Source organism: Stomoxys calcitrans, chromosome 5 (genome assembly GCF_963082655.1).
Source record: "Stomoxys calcitrans chromosome 5, idStoCalc2.1, whole genome shotgun sequence".
Lineage (NCBI taxonomy): Eukaryota > Metazoa > Arthropoda > Insecta > Diptera > Muscidae > Stomoxys > Stomoxys calcitrans.
The window spans coordinates 43,519,767-43,544,710 of record NC_081556.1 but is presented as its reverse complement, the minus strand read 5'-3'; the positions used below and the strand labels follow the sequence as shown (position 1 = coordinate 43,544,710).

At 39.6% G+C, this 24,944-nt stretch overlaps 2 protein-coding genes across 3 annotated transcripts; one reads left to right on the top strand and one right to left on the bottom strand.

Annotated features, from left to right (window-relative positions):
* Positions 1 to 920: 920 nt before the first annotated feature.
* On the bottom strand, positions 921 to 16,569 carry LOC106081065 (Golgi-specific brefeldin A-resistance guanine nucleotide exchange factor 1). 2 transcript variants are annotated; one of them, XM_013242776.2, is made up of 10 exons: positions 16,176 to 16,563; positions 15,765 to 15,963; positions 14,621 to 15,708; positions 13,561 to 14,553; positions 13,280 to 13,488; positions 12,989 to 13,215; positions 11,665 to 12,925; positions 6,571 to 7,634; positions 2,625 to 2,872; positions 921 to 2,565 (listed from the first exon to the last, which is right to left on the bottom strand). In XM_013242776.2, the coding sequence occupies exons 1-10, from the start codon at positions 16,275 to 16,277 to the stop codon at positions 1,390 to 1,392; spliced, it is 6,567 nt and encodes a 2,188-aa protein (XP_013098230.2). In that variant the 5' UTR covers positions 16,278 to 16,563; the 3' UTR covers positions 921 to 1,389. The 2 variants fall into 2 exon arrangements, with proteins under 2 accessions (XP_013098230.2, XP_013098231.2); XM_013242777.2 differs by lacking the exons at positions 921 to 2,565; positions 2,625 to 2,872 and adding an exon at positions 6,259 to 6,504 and having other exon boundaries at positions 16,176 to 16,569.
* Positions 16,570 to 18,781: 2,212 nt separating this feature from the next.
* On the top strand, positions 18,782 to 22,427 carry LOC106081071 (protein HID1). Its single transcript, XM_013242785.2, has 2 exons — positions 18,782 to 20,338; positions 20,412 to 22,427. The coding sequence occupies exons 1-2, from the start codon at positions 18,994 to 18,996 to the stop codon at positions 21,722 to 21,724; spliced, it is 2,658 nt and encodes an 885-aa protein (XP_013098239.2). The 5' UTR covers positions 18,782 to 18,993; the 3' UTR covers positions 21,725 to 22,427.
* The last annotated feature ends 2,517 nt before the right edge of the window (positions 22,428 to 24,944 follow it).

Below are 24,944 nucleotides of genomic sequence, written 5' to 3'. Positions count from 1 at the left end.
TTAATTACCTCTTTCTTCAGGAAATGGTTCTTTTGGAACCACTCCTTAGGAAAGGGTACTTTTAGTATCTCTTTTTATGACCTTTTTCAGGAAAGGGTACCTTTAGTACCTCTTTCTTCAGAAAAGGGCGCATTTAGTGCCTCCTTCATCAGGAAAGGGTACCTTTAGTACCTCTTTCCTCATCTTTCTGCTTGAAATAGCAACTTTGGTACCATTTCCTTGAAGATAGTAATTTTAGTTCCTCTACATTTACTTACGAAAGTGTACCTTTGGCGGAGTTTCAGTACACAATTCGTTCAAATGCACAGGCTCATTTTCAAGTGCACATTGAATTCAAAAAAAGTACTTATTTTATATGAAATTAATACATATTTCGAACACATTCGGTACACGTTTGCCAGTAGAGTATACATTCTCTAGAGTACCTTTTCTCGCACCTCTCCTTGGAAAATCCTATCTTCAAAGAAGAAAAAATTCTCCTCCACTCATTCTTGGGGAGGGAAATTTTGTTTGGTTATATTTCCTTCTAAAAAAGAACCCCCCTGTTAAAGGCATTCTTGATTTTTTTTGTAATTTGACTGCAAAATGAGATTTGCAGTACGTTTTGCTTTTACTTCCCTTTGGAAAGGGAACATTATGTTTATTTTTAAGGAGGAAAAGGCATGTTTTGTTAGTCGTTCCCTCTTCATACTTCTTCTACTCTTCGTGCTACGTACTGTTTTCCAAGAAACGATAAGGAATGCTGTTTTTCATTCGACTTTTCATGGAAAAAGCAACTTTTATTGAAGCTTGTGATTTCTCTTAGAACTCCTCATTTATCTTGTTAAAGCAGCAAATATTTGTCGGGAAAATTGTTTTCCTTTCCAACACCTAAGGCACTGAAAGCCAATGTTTTTATCCAAAAATCATAAGCTCATGTGTGTAGTGTATTTGGGCATTTATTCTGATTTATATCGTTTATATATACAGATTGACATAGATTTCTCTTAATAACTGTGTGTGTGTGTGTGTGTGAGAGAGTGTATAAATTATTACTTTTTTATGTTATAGTTAAACAATTTTCGATTTATTTCTTTAAGTGTATATATTATATAGAATTTTTTGATTTAATAATAATAATGCTATAAATGGGGCATGCATACAACAGTGGAACACTGTAGCAAGAAATTACCAATTTAGCTTATAATTGAACTAGAAAACGAAAAAGAAAGAATGAAGATAAAACATACAAACTAATGGTGGAATGTGAGACAAATCCACGCATATTCCTGTGACAGCCTCAAGACGACCAGGGAACTATGGACAGTAACTGCCCCAATGGCCCAAACGACGCAGAGCTGCGAAATGAAAAATTTTCCATAATTATGAATATAATGCTTTGAAAGTTTTTTAGGGTTGGCCAAATAGCATTTCTGAGCCAGGTGGTATTGTATTGGGATCCACTGTGGAAGTGAAATAATTGGCAGGTGTATTAAATGCTTCGGCATGTGAATGTGATGACGGCTGCTGGTGATGCTGTTGCTGCTGTTGTTGTAGTTGTTTCTGTTGTTCTTCAAATTGCTTTTGAATTCTTTGAAGATTTTGTTGGTTTTGTTCCACACTCACCAAAGGTGGTAGTTGGTGACTTTGTTGCAAGGTCAGATTATAGGGATTCTGCACATATTCCTGATAGATATCACCTCCAGTGGGTTGGGTGGCCGACTGTTGCACATAAACGGGGGTGAAACTTTGAACAATGGCAGGTGTTGGTTGTTTTTGCAGTGAAGGATACTCATTGCCAGCCATTCTATGGCTAAGTGGCACTGTGACATTTTGTTGTCCATCCGTGCAAGTGGTTGCAGCGGTTGTACCCGACTGCTCCCTAAACTCAGCTTCAATCTCGGCCAAAGTGCTGACATCATCGCCTCTAAAAACCGAAGTGTTCAATTTGCTGGTATTTATATGTTGGGAATTTTCATTGCCACCTGCACTTGCGTTCATCGATTCGTGTTCCTTCTGCTTTAGCATTTCCTGATGCAGTTTATACTGCTCATAGTACTGATTGTATTGTTGCTGTACCAAATGTCTGAGTTGGGTTTCCTCAGGCAATTCCTTACTGGGTGACTGATGAGAGGTGGCCCCACTGTCGGGTGGTGGAATAGTATCAAATAATTCTATGGAATAACTTTGACTGTCTTGGTCAGTGTGGCCACTGTGGGATTCGTTAAGTAAGGTCGATGTTAAAGGTTGTCCTGCAGCCCTTTGGGCAAAGTGGTTGTTGTTGTTGGTGTTAGGAACATTGTGGGGGAAATGATGACTTGCTGCAATCGGGGAAGTATTTGTTGTAACCATGCTCGTCAATTGAGGAGTGACAGTTGATGCAGCTGCAGCTGATCCCTGAACTGGAGATAATACCTCAATGCCAGTATTTTGATTTCCACCTGTTGCTAAGCCCGTAGATGGTGTGGGGAATTCATTGGAACCGTATTGAGCTGTAGCTGTAGATTGATGGAATTGCTGCAGTGGCTGCTGCAATGGCTGCTGCTGTTGTTGAGGCACAATTATCGGCATATTGGTGACAGGTAACTTCAAAAAATTTTGTTTTAATTAAATTCTTCTATTTTTATGTTTTTCTTTTATATTACCTGGCCCAAGAATAACGGTTGTTGCTGTAGCATCTCAGCTACAGGTGGCTGCAGTATTATACTATGCCTAGGGGACCCTATTGGAGACATTATCGGCACTAGTGAAGGAGCTGAGGATGCTATAGGCACCACATTCGTTTGTGGCAACGTTGCGGCAGCTGTAGGAGACCTCAACTCATTTACGACTGGGGATGCATTAACGGCTGCCGCTGATGAGCTTGGTTGTTTCATGACATGTGCTCTATTTCCTTGAAAATTTGAAAAATTTTACACTTTTTTATATGTCTTAGGTCTGTTTTTTTTTAATTCTAATTGCGATGAAAATGGAAATGAGATTTTAACACTTAACCACGCGAATATATGAAAATCAATTTCTAAAAAATTTTCATTGAAAATTAAGAAATTTTCCAAAAAAAATTATAAATTTTAACAATAAAAAAAGTTTGATTAAAATCAAAATTTCGTTAATACCAATAGCAGTTGGTTACAATCAATAAAGAGATAATACCAGTCGATAAAAAGCAAACGATAACACATAATGACAGCTGAGAGTACATCTAGTGCTGGCCTATGACAAATGCTGGCAAACTATCGATATTCGCAACATTCGATATTTCTAATTACAAATATCGATAGTATCAATGCTATCGTTAATTTCGTATCACCTATTTTTAAAACGAAAATGAGAAGTAAAAATCAGGAGATCGGCTGGATATATAGAAGCAATATCAAAGCTTTGACCGATTAAAACAAAATTTAATAGTCAGTTGGAAATCACGAGTAAACAAAATTTTAATCAAATCGGATGAATATTACGCCATCTATAGGCTAAAGAAGAAAAATCAGGAGATTTAAAAAGGAAGTTATGTCAGTTTATGGGCCGATTGGAACGATACTTGAAATATTCAACACGAAGGACGATTAAAAAATGTATGATTGGCATATATTCACGATCGGATCGTTATTTTTGTTCAATTTTGCAAATAGTGCATCTTGCTGATATTATCGATAGGAAAAAATTAATCGATATTCAGCCAAAAACTAAAGTATCGATGGTGCCATCGATATTTTGCCAGCTCCACCTATGAAACGTAAAAACAGAAAAAAGCTTATCGATAATACACAAAAACGGTGTTATCGACATCGATGATATCAATCGGTAACCAACGATAAAATACGATAACAACAGATAAAAATCTATAACAACCGTTAAAATTCGTTAATCGCCAAAACAGGCGGTGGGGGTTGCTGTTGTGGTTGTAGCGAGCAAGCGATCGGTCCATTGGACCAGAACGAGGGTCCAAAGGACATATCGCCGCGGGAACATGATGCCCACTTGTTATTTAAAGACGCCAATAACTCGCATTGTCATATCTTGCATCATAGGCACTCAATATTTGTGCGAAAAACCGGTGCCGCCCGGCCACTGAGACTCTCCGGTCGATACCGCTGATTGTCCGCGACTGCCATTGCAGCTACTACGTATGGAGCATTCCACTATACGCAAACTGTGGACGCGCCCGGTAACTCGCAGCTATGCTTCTCGGGACAGCAACACACAGATCGGACCTCAATGTTCCGGCCTGTATAGTGCTCCCAGCTATCCCGTGCCGGGCGGCGTCTAGGTGGTCGGACTATATGACTCCCCCAACTGCTCCCGTGCGGCAATATACACAACAGCAAAATTCTAGCCTTAATATTGCCGGGCCAGTGCCGGAATGTGTATCTAATAGAATTTATGAGGCAAAAGAGGGAAATTGGTTGCTGCAATGCAATGATGGCATACGGAGTGGAGGTGGGTTTTGGCCTTCGTGATATACCATTCCGTGCAGTATAGACCCATTTCGCCTACGCCTATGCCGAGATGGGACTGTACAACGTTTACGTGCCGCCGGGTGGTAGTTGTGACCCAGATGGGCAAGCTCAAAAGTACCTCATAATAGATTTTATGAGGCAAAAGAAAATATTGGTTGCTGCAATCCAGCAGAAACAGCTGACCAACACCTGCAGCCTAGGCAGTTGTCACGGATACAATGGCATACGGAGTGGAGGTAGGTTTTGGCCTTCGTGATATACCATTCCGTGCAGTTTATACCCATTTCGCCTACGCCTAGCGCTAGTGACCTCTACATGGAATGTTTGGGGATAGCAGTCAAGTCTGGTACTGCCGAGATGGGACTATACAACGTTTACGTGCCCCCGGGTAGTAGTTGTGACCCAGTTGGGCAAGCTCACAAGCGCTCATTAGTGAGCTGCTGTCGGGCCATAATGGTCTGGTTCTAGGAGTCTTTAACACGCATCAGCTACAAGGCTTGACGAGGATCGCCATAACAACGAAGACGCCGACGGCGACGTCGACGACGACGACGACAACGCTTGTGATCCACTGCAGTTTATGTTCGCACCAGGCCTTGCAATATATTCAGTGCGACTATACTTCCGTAATGACGTGAGGCCAGAGAAAGTTCGGAGATGCACCCACTCCATGCACCGGTTACACCTCACCGACACCTAACGATGAAGGAGGCAGTTCAGGCAAACCGAACAGAACCAGTGACCGAGGTTCTTTTCAATCCCGACACGGACCAGAAGCTTGCGGGGAAGGCACTCCGGGACGTGCCTCTCTCATTTCATCCGATTGAACTGATCAGCCAAATGCGGCACCAGGTAGTCTGCCTCTGCCTGTAGTATCGCCTGAAATACACTATCAGCTCCTCAAAGCTACTCAAGGCTTCTCTACCCATAAATGATGAGCATTCAATCAACTACATTATTACAAGATTTCATTGTCTCTGTGAATACCGTCGAATGGTGTAAAAAATGCGTTTTTATCAAAAGCCTCAACTTGTCCTCCGTTCTCTTTGCTCTACCTCCCATGTAGTCTATTAACGATTCAGTTTAGACATGCGTGTTTGAGAGAAACTTTTTCATCTTCGCAACGTCGTTCCGGGAGGTTTGTTTTACTGATCTGATATGATCATCCTATCGTATTCCATGAGCCGTGTATATTACGCATCCAAATAAACTGCCGCTCTTTTACGATGTGCTCTGTTATAAAGTTTGTGGACTTCTTGCCCAATGTTGCAAGACTCCCCGGTCATCCGGCGTTTTTAATGAGCTGATTTCCTTTCTCGAAGAGGGCAATTATCTTCGAAAGGCCCTACCCTGACATTGTCGCCAATGTCTTTTATGCTTAGGCAATCTAAAGTACCTTGCCCAAGTCTTCCTCTGAATAGACATCCGAATTTTTTCTAGCTAGTTTTCATTTTATTTTTCCCGCCGTGCTATTCTAAATCTAATGCAGCGGCGAATAAGAACTGACTCCTATAGGCACTCAAGACGTAAATTCGATAGATTGGTTTATGCGGGAGTCCTCTTTTGGGACCTATTCGGATCATGGATACGATACTGGAGGTCATAACAGAAGTCATATGCAATATCTCAGTTAAATAAAAAAAAATTGAGCCTTCTGTGTTTCAAGAAGTCTATCAGAAGATCGGTTTATACCTGTCAAATTACAACGAACATTTCTATAAAAATCAAATATTAAAAATCAAATTATTTCAACGAAATCAAAATGTTCACCATAAAATTTTTGTTTCTCTGAATATTCAAAATTGAATTTAAATAAAAAAAAAATTTAAGACAAATTTTAGGGTTGGCACAAAGTATGAATCCAATATTAAATTCCAATAGAAATACTTATAAAAGTCAAATGCTTGACAAAATCTTCCTCATTGCTATGTATAGATTTATCTAAAACACTTCTCCTTGAAAGTATTCTTGATCCACTTCAGATTCTTCAAATATTATTGTTCAAAAAATGTCTCTTGAAACTGGTTCATTTGCATATACAATGCAAGAGCATTGGCAAAATTTCCTATTTTCCCAAATAAGATGTAATGGTAACCATGAGATTATAATTCCAAACATCATGCCAACTTACCTTCATCGCGAAATAGTTCATCCTTAAGATTGGGCAAAAATTCTCCTATGCGCTTCCAAGTGAGTTCCCATAAGTCCATGCGCAGTGAACCATCGTTGTTGTGGAAAACACGCACCGAATGCATTACCAACAACATATTCTTGAGAATCTCTTGCATTTGTTCGGACAACATATCCGAACCAACTTTCATAAACTTCTCAATATAATCCAAAATTTGTATCCAAAGATCATTGAAGGCATTGCCCAATTCAATGAGTGGTGTTAGATGATGTAAAAACACTTTGGACATTATAGTCGCCGTGCGTATTCTCGACTCTTCCAACAGAACTTGATCCAAGTGTGCCACAGCCGGACTCTCTGGCAATAATTCATTGAGCAGTGGGAAAAGAACCTGTTGGAAGCATGATGCCCATTCCGTACCAGATAGTGTTTGCAGATCATGTACCAACAGAGCACGCTGTTGTAAGCAAGAGATGGCATAGGTTCTTACTTCACGTCTTCGATCCATGGCCAAACGGGCAATACCCTGCAGCAAAGGACACCAACCTTGTGCCCACAAAGCCGAGCATTGAGGAACTGCACAGCCCTCTTCGGCCCACCAACGGAAAATCTGAGCTGTTCGTGTGTATAGGGTGTACATAAGATCCAGCAGTTGAATGGATAGCGTTTCATAGCGTTGCGCCAGATCGGATTCATCAACGCTCTCACCTTCCATGCCCACATCGATGCCAGAACTACCACCTTCACCATGTTTGTTGCGCTCATTAGAACGATCATTACGTCTATTATTAGGTTTTTTCTTTTGATTGCCAGCGGCAGCCAGTGCTGCTTCAATTCTACGACGTTGACGTATTCCACCATCTCGACATGCCTCCACAAATGTGCGTATGCATCTTACACAACTTTCAAAGTTATAGGGTGTTATGTGGGCCACATTACGCACAATGAAAGCCAAAGAGTCCCAACATTTGAATAATGCAAATGGCATGTGATCCAAGAGTTTACAATTATACACTAAGTTCGATAACACTGGGGGACCAAGTGAATCCGGAGGAGATTGTGGTCTGTGGGAGAGAAAAAAACCAAAAGTGAAGGCATAAAAAGTCCATAAAAAACATACATTCTAAATAAAGGCACAAATGTTGGCCCCATGGCAGTATCGGAGTTACGGATTATTATTACCTATTATTAAAAGCCATTTGGTACAATAGTACCTTTGATAAAATACGATAATATCCGATAAGACACATTGACAGCAGATAAAATCGAAAGCAGCCTAAGATATGCAATAGCATGTTCCAGAATAAGATAAATCTCGATAACAAACGATAATTAAGTGATTAATATCGATATAAGGCGATAGCATTTGATTAAACAACACAATAGCCGAAAAACTCGATATCTATCGATAAATTGATATAAAAAGCCTATAACAGCCAATTAAATGTGATAAAAATCGATAATATACGAACACAGCTAATTACAACAACATTCGTTAGCTACCGATAAAATGCAATAACATTTGATTACAATCAACAGCAGAAAATACGCCATAAAATCAATAAAACGTTTTTTAGTCCATTTGGTACAAGAGTACCTTTGATCACATACGTTAATAACCGATAGAACGCATTAACAGCAGATAAAATCGAAAGCAGCATAAGATATGCAATACTATAGCACAGAATTCGATAACAGCGGATAATGGGATTTTAAATCCCATAATAGCCAAAAAAAACTCGATATCTGCCGATAAATTGTTAAACAAAGCCTATGACAGATAATTAAATGCGATAAAATTCGATGACATGCGAAACCCGCAATTACCATCGATAATTTTCGATGATAGCAAACAACACGCGAAAACTACCGATAAAACGCAATAACAGTGGATTACAATCAATAGCATAGAAAACGCCTTAAAACTGATGATACTATTTTTAAGGCCATTTGGTAAAATATTACCTTTAATAAATTACGTTAATAATAACATCCGATAATCTGTCGGATTATCGGATGTCGGATTATCGGATTATGTGCCATGTAAAGACCCCTAATGGGGTCTTTACATGGCACATCTATTAATAACCGTTTACAAAGAAATGTGTAATCATTACTTGACAGAAATTAAAAAACAAGTGTTGTCTAAAATAAGATTATAAAATGAAAATAAAAGTATAGAAAATTAAAAAAAAAATTAAAGAAAAGAAAAATCGATATAAAGTTTTTGGCAAAATCTGTAATCAACACGTACACACGATAATTACGATCATGATGTGCATATAAACTGCCCATTAGACAGCCAATTAAATGAATAAAAACGATAATATGCCAAATCGGCTAATTACCATCGATACAAAACAATAACTTTCGAAGATAGCCAATAACACGCGTTAGCTATCGATAAAACACAATTACATTTGATTATAATCGAAAACAGTAAAGAATACGCAATAAATTCGATAATAGCCCATTTGGTGCAATAGAACTTTTGATAAAATACTACATATGATATCTAAGACAAAGACAAAGTCGAAAGCATCCTAAAATATGCAATAGCAAGTCACGAAATACGATAAAATTCGATAACAGCCGATGATATACGAGAATGTGGAAATAAATCCCGATAATATACGATGACAGTCAATTAACACCATAAAAGCCGATAAACTCGATGTCGTTCGATAATTTGCTATAAAAAGCCTTTAACAGCCATTTAAATGCGATAAAAATCGATAGTACGGGTAATTATAACCGATAAAAAGCAAAAACTTTCGAAAATGGCCAATAACACGCTGTAGCTACCGATAAAAGAAATTAAAGTTGATTACAATAAAAAACACGAAGAGAATACGCCAGAAAGTCTTATATACGCAATAACGCTATAGTTACACGCAGGAGTTGCCAATAACATTTGATAAAAGGCAACAACTGCCGAAGACGGTCAATTTACGTAATATGATATAAGCTAATAAACAAATGAAACCAGCTAGACAACTGTCGATAAAAGTCAATTGAAAGATAATAAAACTCCATTATAAGCGATAACAGGTCGATAAAAGTCTATTGCTTGCCGTAGTCCCACCAATGAGTGCTATCCGATTAAATTTAAGTTCAATGATACGGCGCCTCCTTTTTATAGCTAAGTCCGAACGGCGTACCGCAGTGGGATACCACTTTGTTGAGAAGTTTTTCATGGCTGTCATATCAAATACAGTACCTCACGAATGTCACCATCGCTTTTTTTCAATGTTCCCGCCAGGATTCAAACCCAGAAGTTTTAGGGTGATAGGCGGGCATGCTAAGGTCTACGCTACTGCGGCATACTAACACTTCTATAAAGCATAATAAAACGGTGTTTGTAGCCAAAGCCGCCGATGACTTTTGATATCAATCGATAAACCATCAAGCACAGTAAATTCCTTGAAAAAAAGCCAAAATAAATCGATAACTGCCAATAAAAATTAATAACACGTAGTAGCATGCGAAAATGGCCAAAGGCACGCGACAACAATCAATATCGCAACGAAGATAACCAGCAACACGATAAAAACTAATAACACGTAGTAGCATGCGAAAACGCCCAAAGACGCGCGACAACAATCAATATCGCAACGAATATATGAAATCTGCCGATAACAGGAAATTGGTGATTACAACAAATAACTTAACAAAAGAGCACGATAACAGATGCGATAACTTTCGATATCAACAATAAAAAACCACAAAATACCGATTAATATCGATTAAAGCCTAAAGAAAATCAGAAATAAAGCGATAATAACTTAAAAAAATGTCGCCAACAATCGATAAATCTAACAGTCGAAGCGATGCGATAACTTTCGATATCAACAATAAAAAACCACAAAATACCGATTACTATCGATTAAAGCCTAGAGAAAATCAGAAATAAAGCGATAATAACTTAAAAAAATGTCGCCAACAATCGATAAATCTAACAGTCGAAGATGACCATGCTAAACATAGCCAAAAAGGGCATAAGATTAAGCAAATACATAACATATGAAAATCAGAATATAAGTGATAACAGCCGATAACAACGTACAATTTATCGATTACAATTGATAAACCTAACACTTGCAGATAGCCAAGCTACACCAACCGAAAACACACAATAAGTCAATTGCCGTTAACTTTCGATAAAAGCCCCGTTAACTGCCAATAACAACTAATGCATAGCTAGTATCGAACGATTGTTGTTGTTGTAGCAGTGTGTTGACTATAACAACCTATACATAGCTAATATCAAGCTATTAAACTGATAATGTAAATGCCGATAATGTACGATAACAGAACCTAACAAGCGATAGCTGCCGATAACATGCAAAAAGTGCCCGACACAGGATAACGTTGAGCATCACGCAAACTGGTACGTTGAACTCCGATTATGTGGTGTTCATCGTTATCACCAAAAGCTTAGCTGAAAGCCACCGGACACGTCCACAGGTTGCTCGTTTACCTTTAGGAGCTTGACGAGAATCGCTACCTGTGGTGGTTACTACAACAACAAAAACATGAACAACCTCTAGTAGCATGCAAAAACAGCCGATAACATGCGATAACAATCGTAACGACAATAGCAAATAACACGTGATGGCTCCCGACAACACGAAATTAGTGATTACAGCCAATAATTGAATAAAAGAAAACGATAACAGCTGGGATAACTTTCGATATCAACAATAAAAAGATGACAAAAAGCCGATTAATATCGGTTAATAATATTAAAGACAATATATCATACGATTATTTAAATAGCTATATTGCGCGACAACAAAAAATCGATATCGATATCGGCCGATAACACGCAATAAATAAAAAATAACGCAATAGCTGTTTTATTTGAGTACTACATGGTCCAAATCATAATCGGCCACGATACTTGCGATAAAAATCGATTATAGGTTATACCATAAAAGCATTGACAGCCGATAGCAAGTGATAACACAGAAAATATGTCGATAACTTGCGCCATAATCACACTTTAGGCATGATAATAGTCATTAAAATGCTTACTTATAGCCATTCTATACAAAACACCAAAAATGTATCAGTAATATAATTTAATCATACCTTGAGGCTGCCAAATCCGTATCCTTATTAACCAAAATCCAATTCTCAGCCGTAGGACTAGAGGGAAATGGACTGCTTGTATTAGAATTCTGTGTTTGTCCTTGTTTTGGCACCGCCTGTTTGCCACTCAATTCCGAATCTGATATATAACCCCTATCCGGTAGACCAGAATCATCTTCACTGCTTAAAGCTCCATCTGATTTTGCAGCCAATCCATTTGGCACTGGCAACGAGGCATCATCGTATTCTGGAGGCTCTGCACCTGCTCCCACACACTCCAGTATGGTGAAGACAATTTGCCAATCCTGCTCAGAGTGTATATTTTGAGCTGAGGTTTTGAGAAGTTCATACATGCCTATGGAAATTTGTTTGGATATTCTCAAAAGTACCGCAGGCTTTAGCATCAACAACATTTTCAATGATTTCAAAACAATGGGACACAATTCCTCATTGCGCATTAGATAAATGGCCAACTTAAGCATGGCAACTATACAACGATTCAGTAGATAATCATAGCCACAAGAGGAACCTCCCATCAGCAACAGGTACATTTGATCACGAACAGCTGGCCAAAGGGGAATCATGCGATCGCGATTGTAAATAACAATTTTCACCAGAAATTCCATCCAAAAGACCACAACATCTTCGCCATAAGGCATGCCAATTGATTTGTGAGCACCGGGAGCTTTTAGGGAACTCAAAACCTGTTTCAACAGTTCTTGCAAGGACTCTAATTGAACAAATTTCGATTCTTGGATCATCTGATCTAGTTGGCATTCTTTTATACATTTTTTGCCAATCTTTATAAATTCCTGCTCTTCGTAGGAGGGCTCACGTTGGCCCTCTGAGGACAGATACGAATATAGACTGGAAAATATGCCGGATTCTTGCTTCTGGCTAGGTTTTTCCAATATCAGTTGGGCTTTGCCCGAGGGCTCACAGAAATCTTCGACTTCCATGAGAGATTTTGGCAGCAACTTCAAACGGAAAAGTTGCAAATACAAATCCAGTATATGTCGCCAGCCATCTCTCAAACAGTCACCATAATCATGGACCAAAGCAAAGACAGTTCGCATAGCAGCTTGAGCCTTGGGATTAAGCCCAAAGTTGACAGCTTGCACAATTTCATTGGGTGCAGGGTGTGTGGTCTCTTGTTGGGCCGAACTTAAGATGCTGGTGAATTTGCATAGGGTTAGAATCAAAGCATCGAAATCCTCGTGTAGCCCATAAAATCCAGAGATAGCTGCACATTTGGTAAAACCTGGGAAGAGACAGAAAATTGCCTTCAAAATATTGAAATTCTAACATTAAAAAGAGAAATTACCTGTCAATGTCTTTTGATAACCATTTTCACTGCTCTTATCGAACATAAAGCTTAGAGAGCTTAGGGAAGGACCCCATATAACATTAAATATTTCCATGTCATAAGTGGAGTCGTGTACATAGGTAAAGGCTCCATCCGAACCAGCACCACGTCTTAGTAAAACTTTCCATAGGTAATTTTCACGCACCAAACCGGTTTGTTCGGCAGGCATGACTATTTCATCATTTCTAAGGAAGAATAAACAAGATTTTATTGATGTTTTTTGTATTTTCAGATGTTAAAAATTCATACTTTATGGCATTAAAGATGGTGGCCAACAAATCCTGATCATAATCTATACCCCCATTGAGACCCCTAAGATTCTTAAGGAAATCTTCTTGGGTCATGGGAATATTGAGACGCTTGGCATTGGAGTTATGTTGGTCCATATTCAACATAATAATGGAATAGGCCAAACTAAAGGCGGCATCTGTATTGGCAAAAGGCTCGCCATTTTGTTTCTGTCATGAAATAAGGAGAAAAGAAGGCGGTGTGAAAAATCAATTCGGTACACACTCATTTACCATACTCACATGCCAATGCTCTGCAAAATGTTCCAATACCAAAAAAATCAATGGAGCCTCGCCGGGCAAACGGAATGTCTCCAAATACAAACGTAGAGCCTGATCAACACGCAATCCCACAAAATCAAAAGACTCCACAAAATTCATTAGTATTTTAGAGTCCACATTCTTTTTCTTCGATATGTATTCGCCAATCATTTTCTTATCCAAGCCAGGATTTTCACGCAAAAATAAGGCAACTTCCATGGGATCAAGTTGCACATTCAAAATACCGTTATCCTGCAGGAATTGTATACCCTTGTCGGGCCGTTGATTGAAAAGCTCGGTGCCCTGGCTTAGCAAACGTTTCTTGTTTTTCACCTCTTTCAAATAATCGCCTGTTATGGCTTTCTTTGCAGCCGTATCACCAGACAATAGGCGCAGCCTTGAGGATGTGTTTATAAATTTCGATATATTCTCTACATACTCTCTCTCCTCCGTTGCATTGGTGCCATCATCAATGACTATGCCTTCCAAACCTGAGTTGTGACGTGAATGTCTGTGGGATGGAGGAGTTTGGGTATTTGGTCCATTGAAATGTCCATCGTTGCCACCGCTCACATTCTTGGCAGCCACACAATTACCCTCAATGCTGTCAACCACTGATATCAATGTGTCCATAGCTAAAATGTGGGTATTATAAATGGCATTGGTGGCCGAGAGTGTATATTTCGATAGGAGATTTGTAATGCTTTCGAACAAATCACTGCAATACAAATCGCAGTCGTAGTTTATGTAAAGCTCTGTCACAAAACCGGGTATACGCCAAAGCTGCAGCAGATTATCCAATGCCAGCTCACGCATTTCATAGGGGGTTTTGGGATTGTCACTGGCTATGATTTCTGACAATTTCTTGAGGTAGCTTTCCAGCTGGAATTTCAAGTGACCCCTCAGCGATTCAAACATAAGAAAGCAAACTTGCAAATCGGCCGCAAAAATGGTCAAGCGTTCGGAATTCATGAGCTAAAGGAAAACAACAATGAAAGAGTAGTACTAAAAGCAATATGCTTTAAATCTGAAAACAACTTACGGCAAACAAATTGCGGCATAAATCATCCTTGACCAGCTGCAACAAGGAATCATATTTTCCTATATTATCGGCGCCCACTTCAAAAGCCACCGTAAGCAGGCTCAGACCCATATGCATCATGGTGTCGGTGTTTTGTTTATCCATTGGATTGCATAAAAGTATTAAAAAGCGAAACAATTCTTGTATGCAAGGCAAGCCATAAGGAACCAGCGGAGCCATGCCCTCGGAGCCATCAACTGAATTTTGTTGAGTGAACCGAACACCCACAGAATTGATGTACTCACTGCTACCACCCTGCGACTGAGGAGATTGGGGCCTGCCATCCATATGGTCTTCACCTGCATTGTTTTGATTTTCTGCAGGAGAAGCTGGTTCAATGGAAATGGCTGGAGCATTTTGCTCTGTATTTTCTGTTGCTATAGTGCTATCGCCTGTCTCCCCCTCTGCTACTGTTGTAGTCGACGTAGGGGTCTGTGTTATCTTTCCTTGTAAATCCACAATATTACCAGCCGGTGTGGCTGGAGTAGTGGCCAACGGCGGTGCCTTTAAATGATTTATGGTAGCGGGTGTAGCCAGGTTTTGCCCATCTTCACCTGGTGCGGAATGAGTAGATATCTTTCGTAGTTCATCTCCCGTTACCTTAGACAAACTTTGACTACGATGCAGATTCTCCTGGCCCATGGTGGCAGTTTTCACCGCACGCTTTCGTTGTTTTTTATCCTTGTCCATAGATGCCGCCATCATTTGGAATTTTTTTAACAGACCCGATTCACTGCGGTCATCGGCAAATTGTGGCAGACGCATAAACAACAGCAGCACCATATCTTTCAAAGCTTGTTCGGCAGATCGGCGCAGCAGCTCATTGAGACGAGGTTCAAAGCATATTTTAAAGCAGCTCAACATAACCTCGCACACCGACTCATTGGTGAGCACTGAGCCCTCAGGGCTGCGCATCAAGGAGTGCAATACTTCCACAACCCTAAACAAGGTGACACCATCCGAGGACTGGTCAGTGCCCATGAAACGAGCATGGGTTACTGCATCGACAATGTTTTCTACGGTCACAGCCAAATTGGCACAGGTGGGATCTAAAAGGAAGAGTTTACACAAATCAAGCATATCACTTAAACCACTTACAGCTTACCTATTAATCCATAAGAAAGAAATTTATTTATGGCTGACAAGGCCAAACTGGTCACTGCTCCTGTAGTCTCTTCGGTGCGTATGACCTCCAGAAAGGGAGCCAAAAAGACATTTGGATCAATAAGGCGCAGATCTTCAATGCGATTCAGAACTTGTTTTAGATCCATAAACAATTTCATTAAGCCATCTTTCTCCTCATCCTAAAGAAAAATAGGCAATAATGAAAACATCAGCATCAACACCCGCAAACAATCGCCATACACGCACAATCGCGCACACAATCAAATGTATATTTACAAACAACACACAACATACACACAAAGAGGTTCTGGTCGGTCAACCAGCCAACCAACCAACCGACCAACTACATATATACACGTCCATATGTCTTTGAACGGTCAGATATGCTTACCACGTATGCTGAGGCATTCCAACGGGAACCCCTGCGCATGGCGGTCATTAAAGTGGACATTTCGCCACGGACCACAAATATGCCATTTCCCGGCAATGACATTGTGTTTTTCTTTCGTTTTTATGCACACAAATATCTTGCAAAAATGTTGTTTTCCCAACAAAAGAAAATTCTGTTGAAAATTTTCTCTTCTTAAAATCGATCGAGTGTGTTGACGGGTAAACGTTTTTCCTTTTTCTATATATTTCTTAGGGTATTTTTATAATTGCATATACATTAATTCACACACAGTTGGGCACAAATTGTATATTTCTATTTGAATTTACATTTTAATATGGTATTTTCTCAATTTTATTCAAATCTTTAACACATATTCCACGCAACACCACCACGACAGAAATTAAAATTTTCTGATGACGTTTTCAGGCTGTCAGAATCTTTGAATGAGTGGCAACTCTCATACCATATGGTCAATGTTGCCATTTCACTGAAAATGCAAGGGAAGTCGGTTTTGACTATTTTTATAACACGGAGTTAAAATATTTCTCTCAAAACCTAATACAGTTTTAAAATAGGCTTATTTCAATGATTTGATAGAACACAAAGACTTAATAGGATACACATCCTGCACGTTGGCATCAATCCTTGCTCTGAAGGAAATGGGGCGGCTGTATATGCCGGATAGTAATTGAGACAGAACAACTCTGGTGGCGATCGTTCTCATTCACCCGGTAGCTATTCACCGCATCTGCTATCGCTTGATCTAGAGGTTCTCTTACAGTACTGAATCTCTCGCTCTAGATCATGGAGATCCCCAATGAAGGTTCTAAGAGGTTGATGATGATTTGGATAGTTCCTGCGATAACAGTCCAGAAGATATTTCTTAGACAGCACGGGTCGGATTTTGTCTCCTGATGAAGGTGATCCACATGAGGAGAAAGCCAATCGAAGAGCGGCATTCTGACTGATCTTTATATTATTACACTGCGAGTCGTATAGCTGACGAAACCACACTGGCACTTGATAACTTACCACTGACCGGCCAATTGCTTTGTATGTGGTCAACAAAGTTTTTTTTGTCAGCATCCCGAGTGCTGCCGGCAAATGACTTGAGGACCTTGTTTATATTTCGGACTTCATCGCAGATTGCAGTAGCATGCAAGGAGAATTTGTAGGAGCTGTCAAATGTTATCCCAAGTATCTTGGGACACTTGATGGTCGGAATTGCTCCTCTATCTACCCTGAAATTAAACTCCCTTCCCACCCTATGCTTGTTTGTAGGGAACAATGTGGCTTGTAGCGAAACAAGCTGCAAGTTCATTGAGGTAGATGTTTAACCTATATGAAGTCGATGGTGAGTATTATAGGGAGGTCTGATCCCAAAGAAATTACTGTTTGCTTACGCAACTCAGGACATCAAGGAATGCAATGGAAACTTCTGGCGAGCTGCTGCATCTCCTCGTAATGCAAGTAGGGCATCCTCATTCACCGTTCAAGACGGGGATCCTACAATCTGCTTGGTTAGTTTTTCACACTTGAAAACTCATATTTTTCACGATTACACTGAAACACTACAAAAATCGCAATGATAACATAATACTTTTATTAAAGTTGTTTCATAAGTTTTGGGGAATGTCCTGCTGAATGAAATCAACAAGATTTTTAGCTTAAAAATCTATTATCTAAAAAGGTGTTCACGAAAAAATTTCGCGAGAAGCGAACCTAGTACCAACCTTTAGAGGAATCCCCTAGAACCAGGCTATTACGGCCAGACAGTAGTCCACTAATGTCGGGCATTAACGTATTCTTTGAGCATTTCGTCGTTTGGGTGACAAGCCATAGCGTAGTAGGAGAAATGAAAGTGCAGGACAGGGTGGGGATGATGATGAAACGTTAGAGGGTTTCGTATGTCATTGCCTGGCTTTCGCGGGTAACAGACACCGGTACTAAGTTGAGTACACAATAAACTAACCTAATCTTTAAAAATTTTAGGTAAAATTAGTTTTCTTTGACAAAATGCAACATCGCACATTCACGCATTATTTTACCCCACACCATAGGAGCGGGCAGGATTCACTGATGAATCCTGAGGAGCGGGTGTAGTAATTGCATCATTCCGTTTAAAACACATCAATATATCGGCCCATGTGAAACAATCTTCCGATTTGACTTATTGAGCCTGTAGAGGGTTTGGAATTGCATATATTGGGTTGCCCAAAAAGTAATTGCGGATTTTTCATATAGTCGGCGTTGACAAATGTTTTTCACAGCTTGTGACTCTGTAATTGCATTCTTTCTTCTGTCAGTTATCAGCTGTTACTTTTAGCTTGCTTTAGAAAAAAGTTTAAAAAAAGTATATTTGATTAAAGTTCATTCTAAGTTTTATTAAAAATGCATTTATTTTCTTTTAAAAAATCCGCAATTACTTTTTGGACAACCCAATAGAATGAACGGGATGAATAATTTTTGGTATTTAAATTTTTGATAAGGAAATTAAAACGTCCTCTTTGCCTTAATGCTCTTTCTTCCTCACTGTTGCCATACCAAACAATTTGCACTGTTGTCAAAATTTGCAATGACATCTTGCAGCAATGTGGCAGCTTTGCTCAAAGCCCATTTGTCAGAGAGGAAAATTGACGTGAATTTTCAGTTCGTGGTCGTGTTGTGGTTTTCTTTTGCAAAAACTGTGAAAATATTGAAATTGGTGAATTCAATTGTGAAAAAATTTAAACATTTACTCGGTATACCGGTGGTGTTTGTGGTCTGGACCATTATCATTTAAAACAAGTGCTACGAACATCATCTAAATCTATGCAATATGGGCAACAGCGATTCTAAACTAAACTTTCGCAAGTCGATTGTGCAGCTGACGCAGAAAAATCAAAAGATCGATGCTGACGACCCATTTTGGGAGCAATTCTGGTGTGGCCATCAGACCTCTTTGGAAGATGTATTTGCTTTGGTGACTGCCTCGGAGATACGCAATATTCGCAACGATAATCCAGCTAATTTGGCCACTTTGTGTTATAAGGCTGTGGAAAAACTTGCGGAGGCGGTCGACAGCAGTTGTCGCACACAGGCCGAGCAGTCTTGTGTTTTGAATTGTGTGCGTTTGCTGATACGTGTTATGCCCTATATATTCGAGGATGATAAGTGGCGTCATTTCTTTTGGAGTAGTTTGCCTGCCCAGGAGCAGCGACATCAAAGGGACGAAGGACATGCTGAGCATGGACAGGTCATGGGTGAGAGTGAGCAGATAACAAATCAAAATCAGACTGTTCCATTGGCCCAGAGCCTGTTGAATGCAGTGTGTGATTTGCTGTTTTGCCCCGACTTTACTGTGACGGCCGCCACAAGGCGACCGGGACCAGAGAAGGCAGAAGAATTGGCAAATATCGATAGTTGTGAATACATCTGGGAGGCCGGTGTGGGTTTTGCTCATTCCCCGCCCAAGAACACCAATATGGAGCGAAGACGTACGGAATTATTGAAACTATTGCTGACGTGTTTCTCAGAGCCCATGTATAGGGCACCCCAACCTGCAGACGAACCCAATAAATGGATTGCTTACTTTACCTCAGCCGATAATCGTCATGCACTGCCCCTTTTCACCTCCTTCTTGAATACAGTATGTGCTTATGATCCTGTGGGTTTCGGTGTACCCTATAACCATTTACTATTTACGGACACCACTGAGGCCTTGGTGGAAGCCTGTCTGCAAATCTTGATTGTTACGCTGGACCATGATATGATTGTGCAGCAGCAACACCAACTGGAGCTACAACGACATGGTAAAGCCGGCATGGGACCAGGTCCCTACGATGATGTGTGTGGTGATAATCTCTTCATCAACTACTTGTCGCGGGTACATCGCGATGAAGATTTCCATTTCATATTGAAGGGCATTACACGTTTGCTAAACAATCCCTTGGTGCAAAATTACTTGCCCAACTCAACCAAACGTCTGCATTGTCATCAGGAATTGTTGATATTATTTTGGAAGATTTGTGACTATAACAAGAAGTTTTTGTATTTCGTTTTAAAGAGCTCCGACGTTTTGGATATTCTCATACCCATACTCTATCATTTGAATTATTCGCGTGCCGATCAATCGAAGGTGGGCCTGATGCATATAGGTGTCTTCATATTGCTTTTGTTGTCAGGTTAGTAAACGCAGGCGGACATAACTATCCAATGTTGCTAATGTGGCTATTGTTTTGTCTTTTTCTTTCTAAGGCGAGCGTAATTTCGGTGTGCGCTTGAACAAACCCTACACAGCAACTGTGCCGATGGATATACCCGTGTTTACGGGCACCCACGCTGACCTCTTGATAACCGTATTCCATAAGATCATCGCTACGGGTCATCAACGTTTGCAGCCCTTATTCGACTGTTTGCTCACCATCTTGGTGAATGTTTCGCCCTACCTTAAGACTTTGTCCATGGTGGCTAGTGTGAAACTTTTGCATTTATTAGAGGCTTTTAGCACACCATGGTTCTTACTCTCAGCTCCGAGTAATCATCATTTGGTGTTTTTCTTGTTGGAGATTTTCAACAACATCATACAGTACCAATTCGATGGAAATTCCAATTTGGTGTACACCATAATACGCAAGCGACATGTATTTCATGCCATGGCAAATTTGCCCTCCGACATGGCGGGCATTGCCAAGTGCTTAAGTGGACGCAAGGTGGGAAAATTTAATTTACCCCCAGTACGACAAAAAAGGATAACAACAGTGGTGCAAAACTTCCAGAACAATCAATTGCCAGATTGTGAGGAGGAGGACGACGATGAAGATGATGTGGAGGAAGAGGGTAATGCTGTCAAGAATGGCCCAAACAGCCATAGGAGTGTGGAGTCAGAAACGGAATCCCAACAACAAACGGGTGAGGAGCAAATGGAGGGTGCTTTTCCAGCGATGCCTGCAGAGCCGGGTACATTGAAAGCATCGCTGCCTGATACACCAGCTTTACATCAAATGACTGAAAGAGAGCAAGCCCATCCAGGCAATAACTCCGCTGACCAAACGCCGACAATTGATGGCACTTCGGATATTGTGGGGTTTGAAAAGGCCAGTGAAAAATCTCCCACTAAGTCTCCGACCAATAGTCCCAATGGCAATGTAGAACGAGATGAGAAATCAGTTAGCCGTCTTTCCGTAGCCCATCGCAGCAGTATTCGCATGGTCCACCAGCCATCGATGGAGGTGTGGACTCCCACCCCCGAATGGATTGTGTCTTGGCGTTCCAAACTACCTTTGCAAACAATTATGCGTCTGCTGCAGGTCTTAGTCCCCCAGGTGGAGAAAATATGCATTGACAAAGGGCTAACCGATGAGTCGGAAATATTAAAGTTCTTGCAACATGGTACACTGGTGGGTCTGCTGCCAGTGCCCCATCCCATTCTTATACGAAAGTACCAGGCCAATGCTGGCACAACGGCTTGGTTCCGCACATACATTTGGGGTGTCATCTATCTGCGAAATGTTGAACCAGCCATTTGGTACGACACCGAAGTAAAGCTATTCGAAATCCAAAGAGTCTAATAGGTGTAGGAAAACCACAAATCTCACTATAACTATTAAGGGCTTTAATTTAACTCCACTTTTCCCAGTCTTAGTAATACATACTATACACAACATGACAAAAACGCTCAAAAATCGACGTCTGCTTTTGTTTGGTTAATTTGATTACATATGACGACGTACATATTTACAACAGAAAGCAAAACACACAACACGCCCCAAACACAAAGAAAAATCAATAGCCCCTTATCGCTTATTTATTTTTTATCAAATGGCACTTGAAATAGAGGTAACCATTATGGGTCGTCTAATTGTTTTATGTGCCTCCCCAACATTGCTATCTTAACAATGAATTTACCTCGATGTATATATACTAGATACTCTTTAACAACAATCCTTTACCACAAATACCCAAAAACACACCACCAATCCATATACTAGATGATATGTGATGCTTATTTATGTTAGTGTATACTCCCATAACTTTAGCTTGTCGTTTTTTGTTTGTCCTAAATGTAAGTGCAATTTTTTGTTAGTTTCAATTTTTAAGAAAAAGAAAAAAACCAATCGCTAGAATTCCGTTAAAATCTACACAACAAGTATTTATAAAAAGAAACGAAAAGGAAATTATGATATACTATATACAGAGAAATACTTATATTCCATATTATTATTGTATCGTGTTACAAATAAATCAAAATACATATGTATCTCTTACACCAGATATTTATGATTTACAATTTTTTCTTATTTCAACTAGTGGCAGATTTATTTGAATTTAACAGCTTGTTTTTCTGGCCACTTCATCATGGCCAGCTGATGATGTGTCAACACAGGGTTGCCACTTGTCGCCATTACTTTAGGCACGAACAGTGTTGGGCAAAAGTGTGTTAACACTTGAAGTAAAATATGCAAATAGCAATAATAAAAAGAAATGCGATCAGAATATGCATTTTCAACAATAAATATTGGAAAGCAGATTATGTGATTAAGGACAATGAGAGCTCTAGCTTCACGGATGACTTAATGATGGAAACGGGAACGAAATTGCGGTTCTACTACGATACAATTGATATCGAGATGTGGAGAATGCTGAACTGTATTTTACGGGGTAAGCAGGCCAACCTAGGCAATATGGGTCACAAATGAAATTGATTAGCAGATTACGAATATGTAAACAAAGGTTCAAAATGTTGACCCTTCGGGGTCTTCAGAATATGGAACCCTCTTAAACCTATATAAAGGGTGATTTTTTTGAGGTTAGGATTTTCATGCATTAGTATTTGACAGATCACGTGGGATTTCAGACATGGTGTCAAAGAGAAAGATGCTCAGTATGCTTTGACATTTCATCATGAATAGACTTACTAACGAGCAACGCTTGCAAATCATTGAATTTTATTACCAAAATCAGTGTTCGGTTCGAAATGTGTTCATTCACCGTAACGTTGCGTCCAACAGCATCTTTGAAAAAATACGGTCCAATGATTCCACCAGCGTACAAACCACACCAAACAGTGCATTTTTCGGGATGCATGGGCAGTTCTTGAACGGCTTCTGGTTGCTCTTCACTCCAAATGCGGCAATTTTGCTTATTTACGTAGCCATTCAACCAGAAATGAGCCTCATCGCTGAACAAAATTTGTCAAAATTTCGAACCGAACACTGATTTTGGTAATAAAATTCAATGATTTGCAAGCGTTGCTCGTTAGTAAGTCTATTCATGATGAAATGTCAAAGCATACTGAGCATCTTTCTCTTTGACACCATGTCTGAAATCCCACGTGATCTGTCAAATACTAATGCATGAAAATCCTAACCTCAAAAAAATCACCCTTTATATATTTACAGGATTCACTAATAGAAGGTTAGGTCACATGCAAAAACACAAAGTGGATAGGCCCCATAAACATCATTAAGGATGTCAAATCTGACGATTGAAAATGTCATCATATAGGAGAAAACGTAAACAAAGAATGAATGTAAAAAGAGAACAAGTTGACATCCTCAATGCCAAGTACTGCCAAATATTAAAAAAAAAGTATATCGGCTGATCGCTTGGCTTAACCTTATTCAGTGAATCCTGATATATTTATAAAAAAAATTTTAAAAAAAATTTAAAAAAATCGCCTGATTTTTTTTAATTTTCGCCTACGGCACTTTCTTTCCACCAAAAATTTTTTTTTTACCAAATCTCGCTTTTTTAACAAAAAAAAAAGAAAAATTAAAAAAAAATCGAGGGATTGGTCCATACCCCCGTGGATTGGTACGGCTTTTGCAGAGAAGTCTGCTTGTATGACTGTTTAATGAACCTCTTGGTGGTCCCAAGACGAAAGTAAATTCGGCAAACGAAAATACCACAAAGGGAAGCGGGTATTTGGGTTTTTTGAAGTTTCGAGAGAGAAACCGGAAAATGTTTCATGTTCCCCATCGATAAATGGGATGCAGACACTCTTATCACAATTATCAAAAAATGTATCCTTCCAGTAACCACTATTATTAGTGATTGCTGGATACAAACATTTAATTTAAATCACTCGTTAACCTTCAAAGACCCAGAGACTGTAGCCCATAAAAAAATTCCATAGAGGGATCTTGGGCTCACGCCAAAAAATCTATCCCTGATGGAGGAAGGCGTACTGAATTTATGGGTGGTTATTTCCCAAAATTCGATTTTATGAAAAAGTGCAATGCCCAGAAATTGGATCCTTTTATAGAATTTTGGCGAAGTAGAGGAAAAAGAAGAAGAATCCGATGCAAGTCCGGATTCTAATGATTTGGAGGCCTCAAATTTGGAAAATATTAATCCCCAAAGTAATATTACGGGATAACATTTTTCAAATTTGGTATCTCCAAACTAGTAAGAATTGACAATTCAGCACAAAATATACAGTTCCGTGAGATAGAAGGGTACTCACTATAATAAAACTCCTGAAGGGGATTCAAATTTGACTATTACCTCCATGCGGTAGTTCCTGGGTAACGCCAACGATAACAATAAAAATTTCATAAATTTTACAAGGGTCAAAATTCTCAAGACCCCATAGGTCTTTCCCGGAAATTTTTTTTTCTTTTGGAAATTTTATTGCATATTCGTAATCTACTAATCAATATCTTTCATTTGATACCCTAGGTTGGACTAGTATTGGACGCCTATATTAGAAACTTTTTTAATCGATCTCTGGAATAGCTATCGACATCCTTACACAAAGGATCAATCGGCTTACAGTGTCCTTCATGA

Bases quoted from the DNA above. Each gene is read 5' to 3' on its own strand.
- LOC106081071 (XM_013242785.2), top strand. From the start codon at position 18,994: ATGGGCAACAGCGATTCTAAACTAAACTTTCGCAAGTCGATTGTGCAG. The intron at 20,339-20,411 runs GTTAGTAAACGC...TTTCTTTCTAAG, and splicing joins CATATTGCTTTTGTTGTCAG to GCGAGCGTAATTTCGGTGTG.
- LOC106081065 (XM_013242776.2), bottom strand. From the start codon at position 16,277: ATGTCATTGCCGGGAAATGGCATATTTGTGGTCCGTGGCGAAATGTCC. The intron at 15,709-15,764 runs GTAAGCTGTAAG...TCTTCCTTTTAG, and splicing joins TCTTTCTTATGGATTAATAG to ATCCCACCTGTGCCAATTTG. The intron at 12,926-12,988 runs GTAATTTCTCTT...GTCTCTTCCCAG, and splicing joins TTATCAAAAGACATTGACAG to GTTTTACCAAATGTGCAGCT.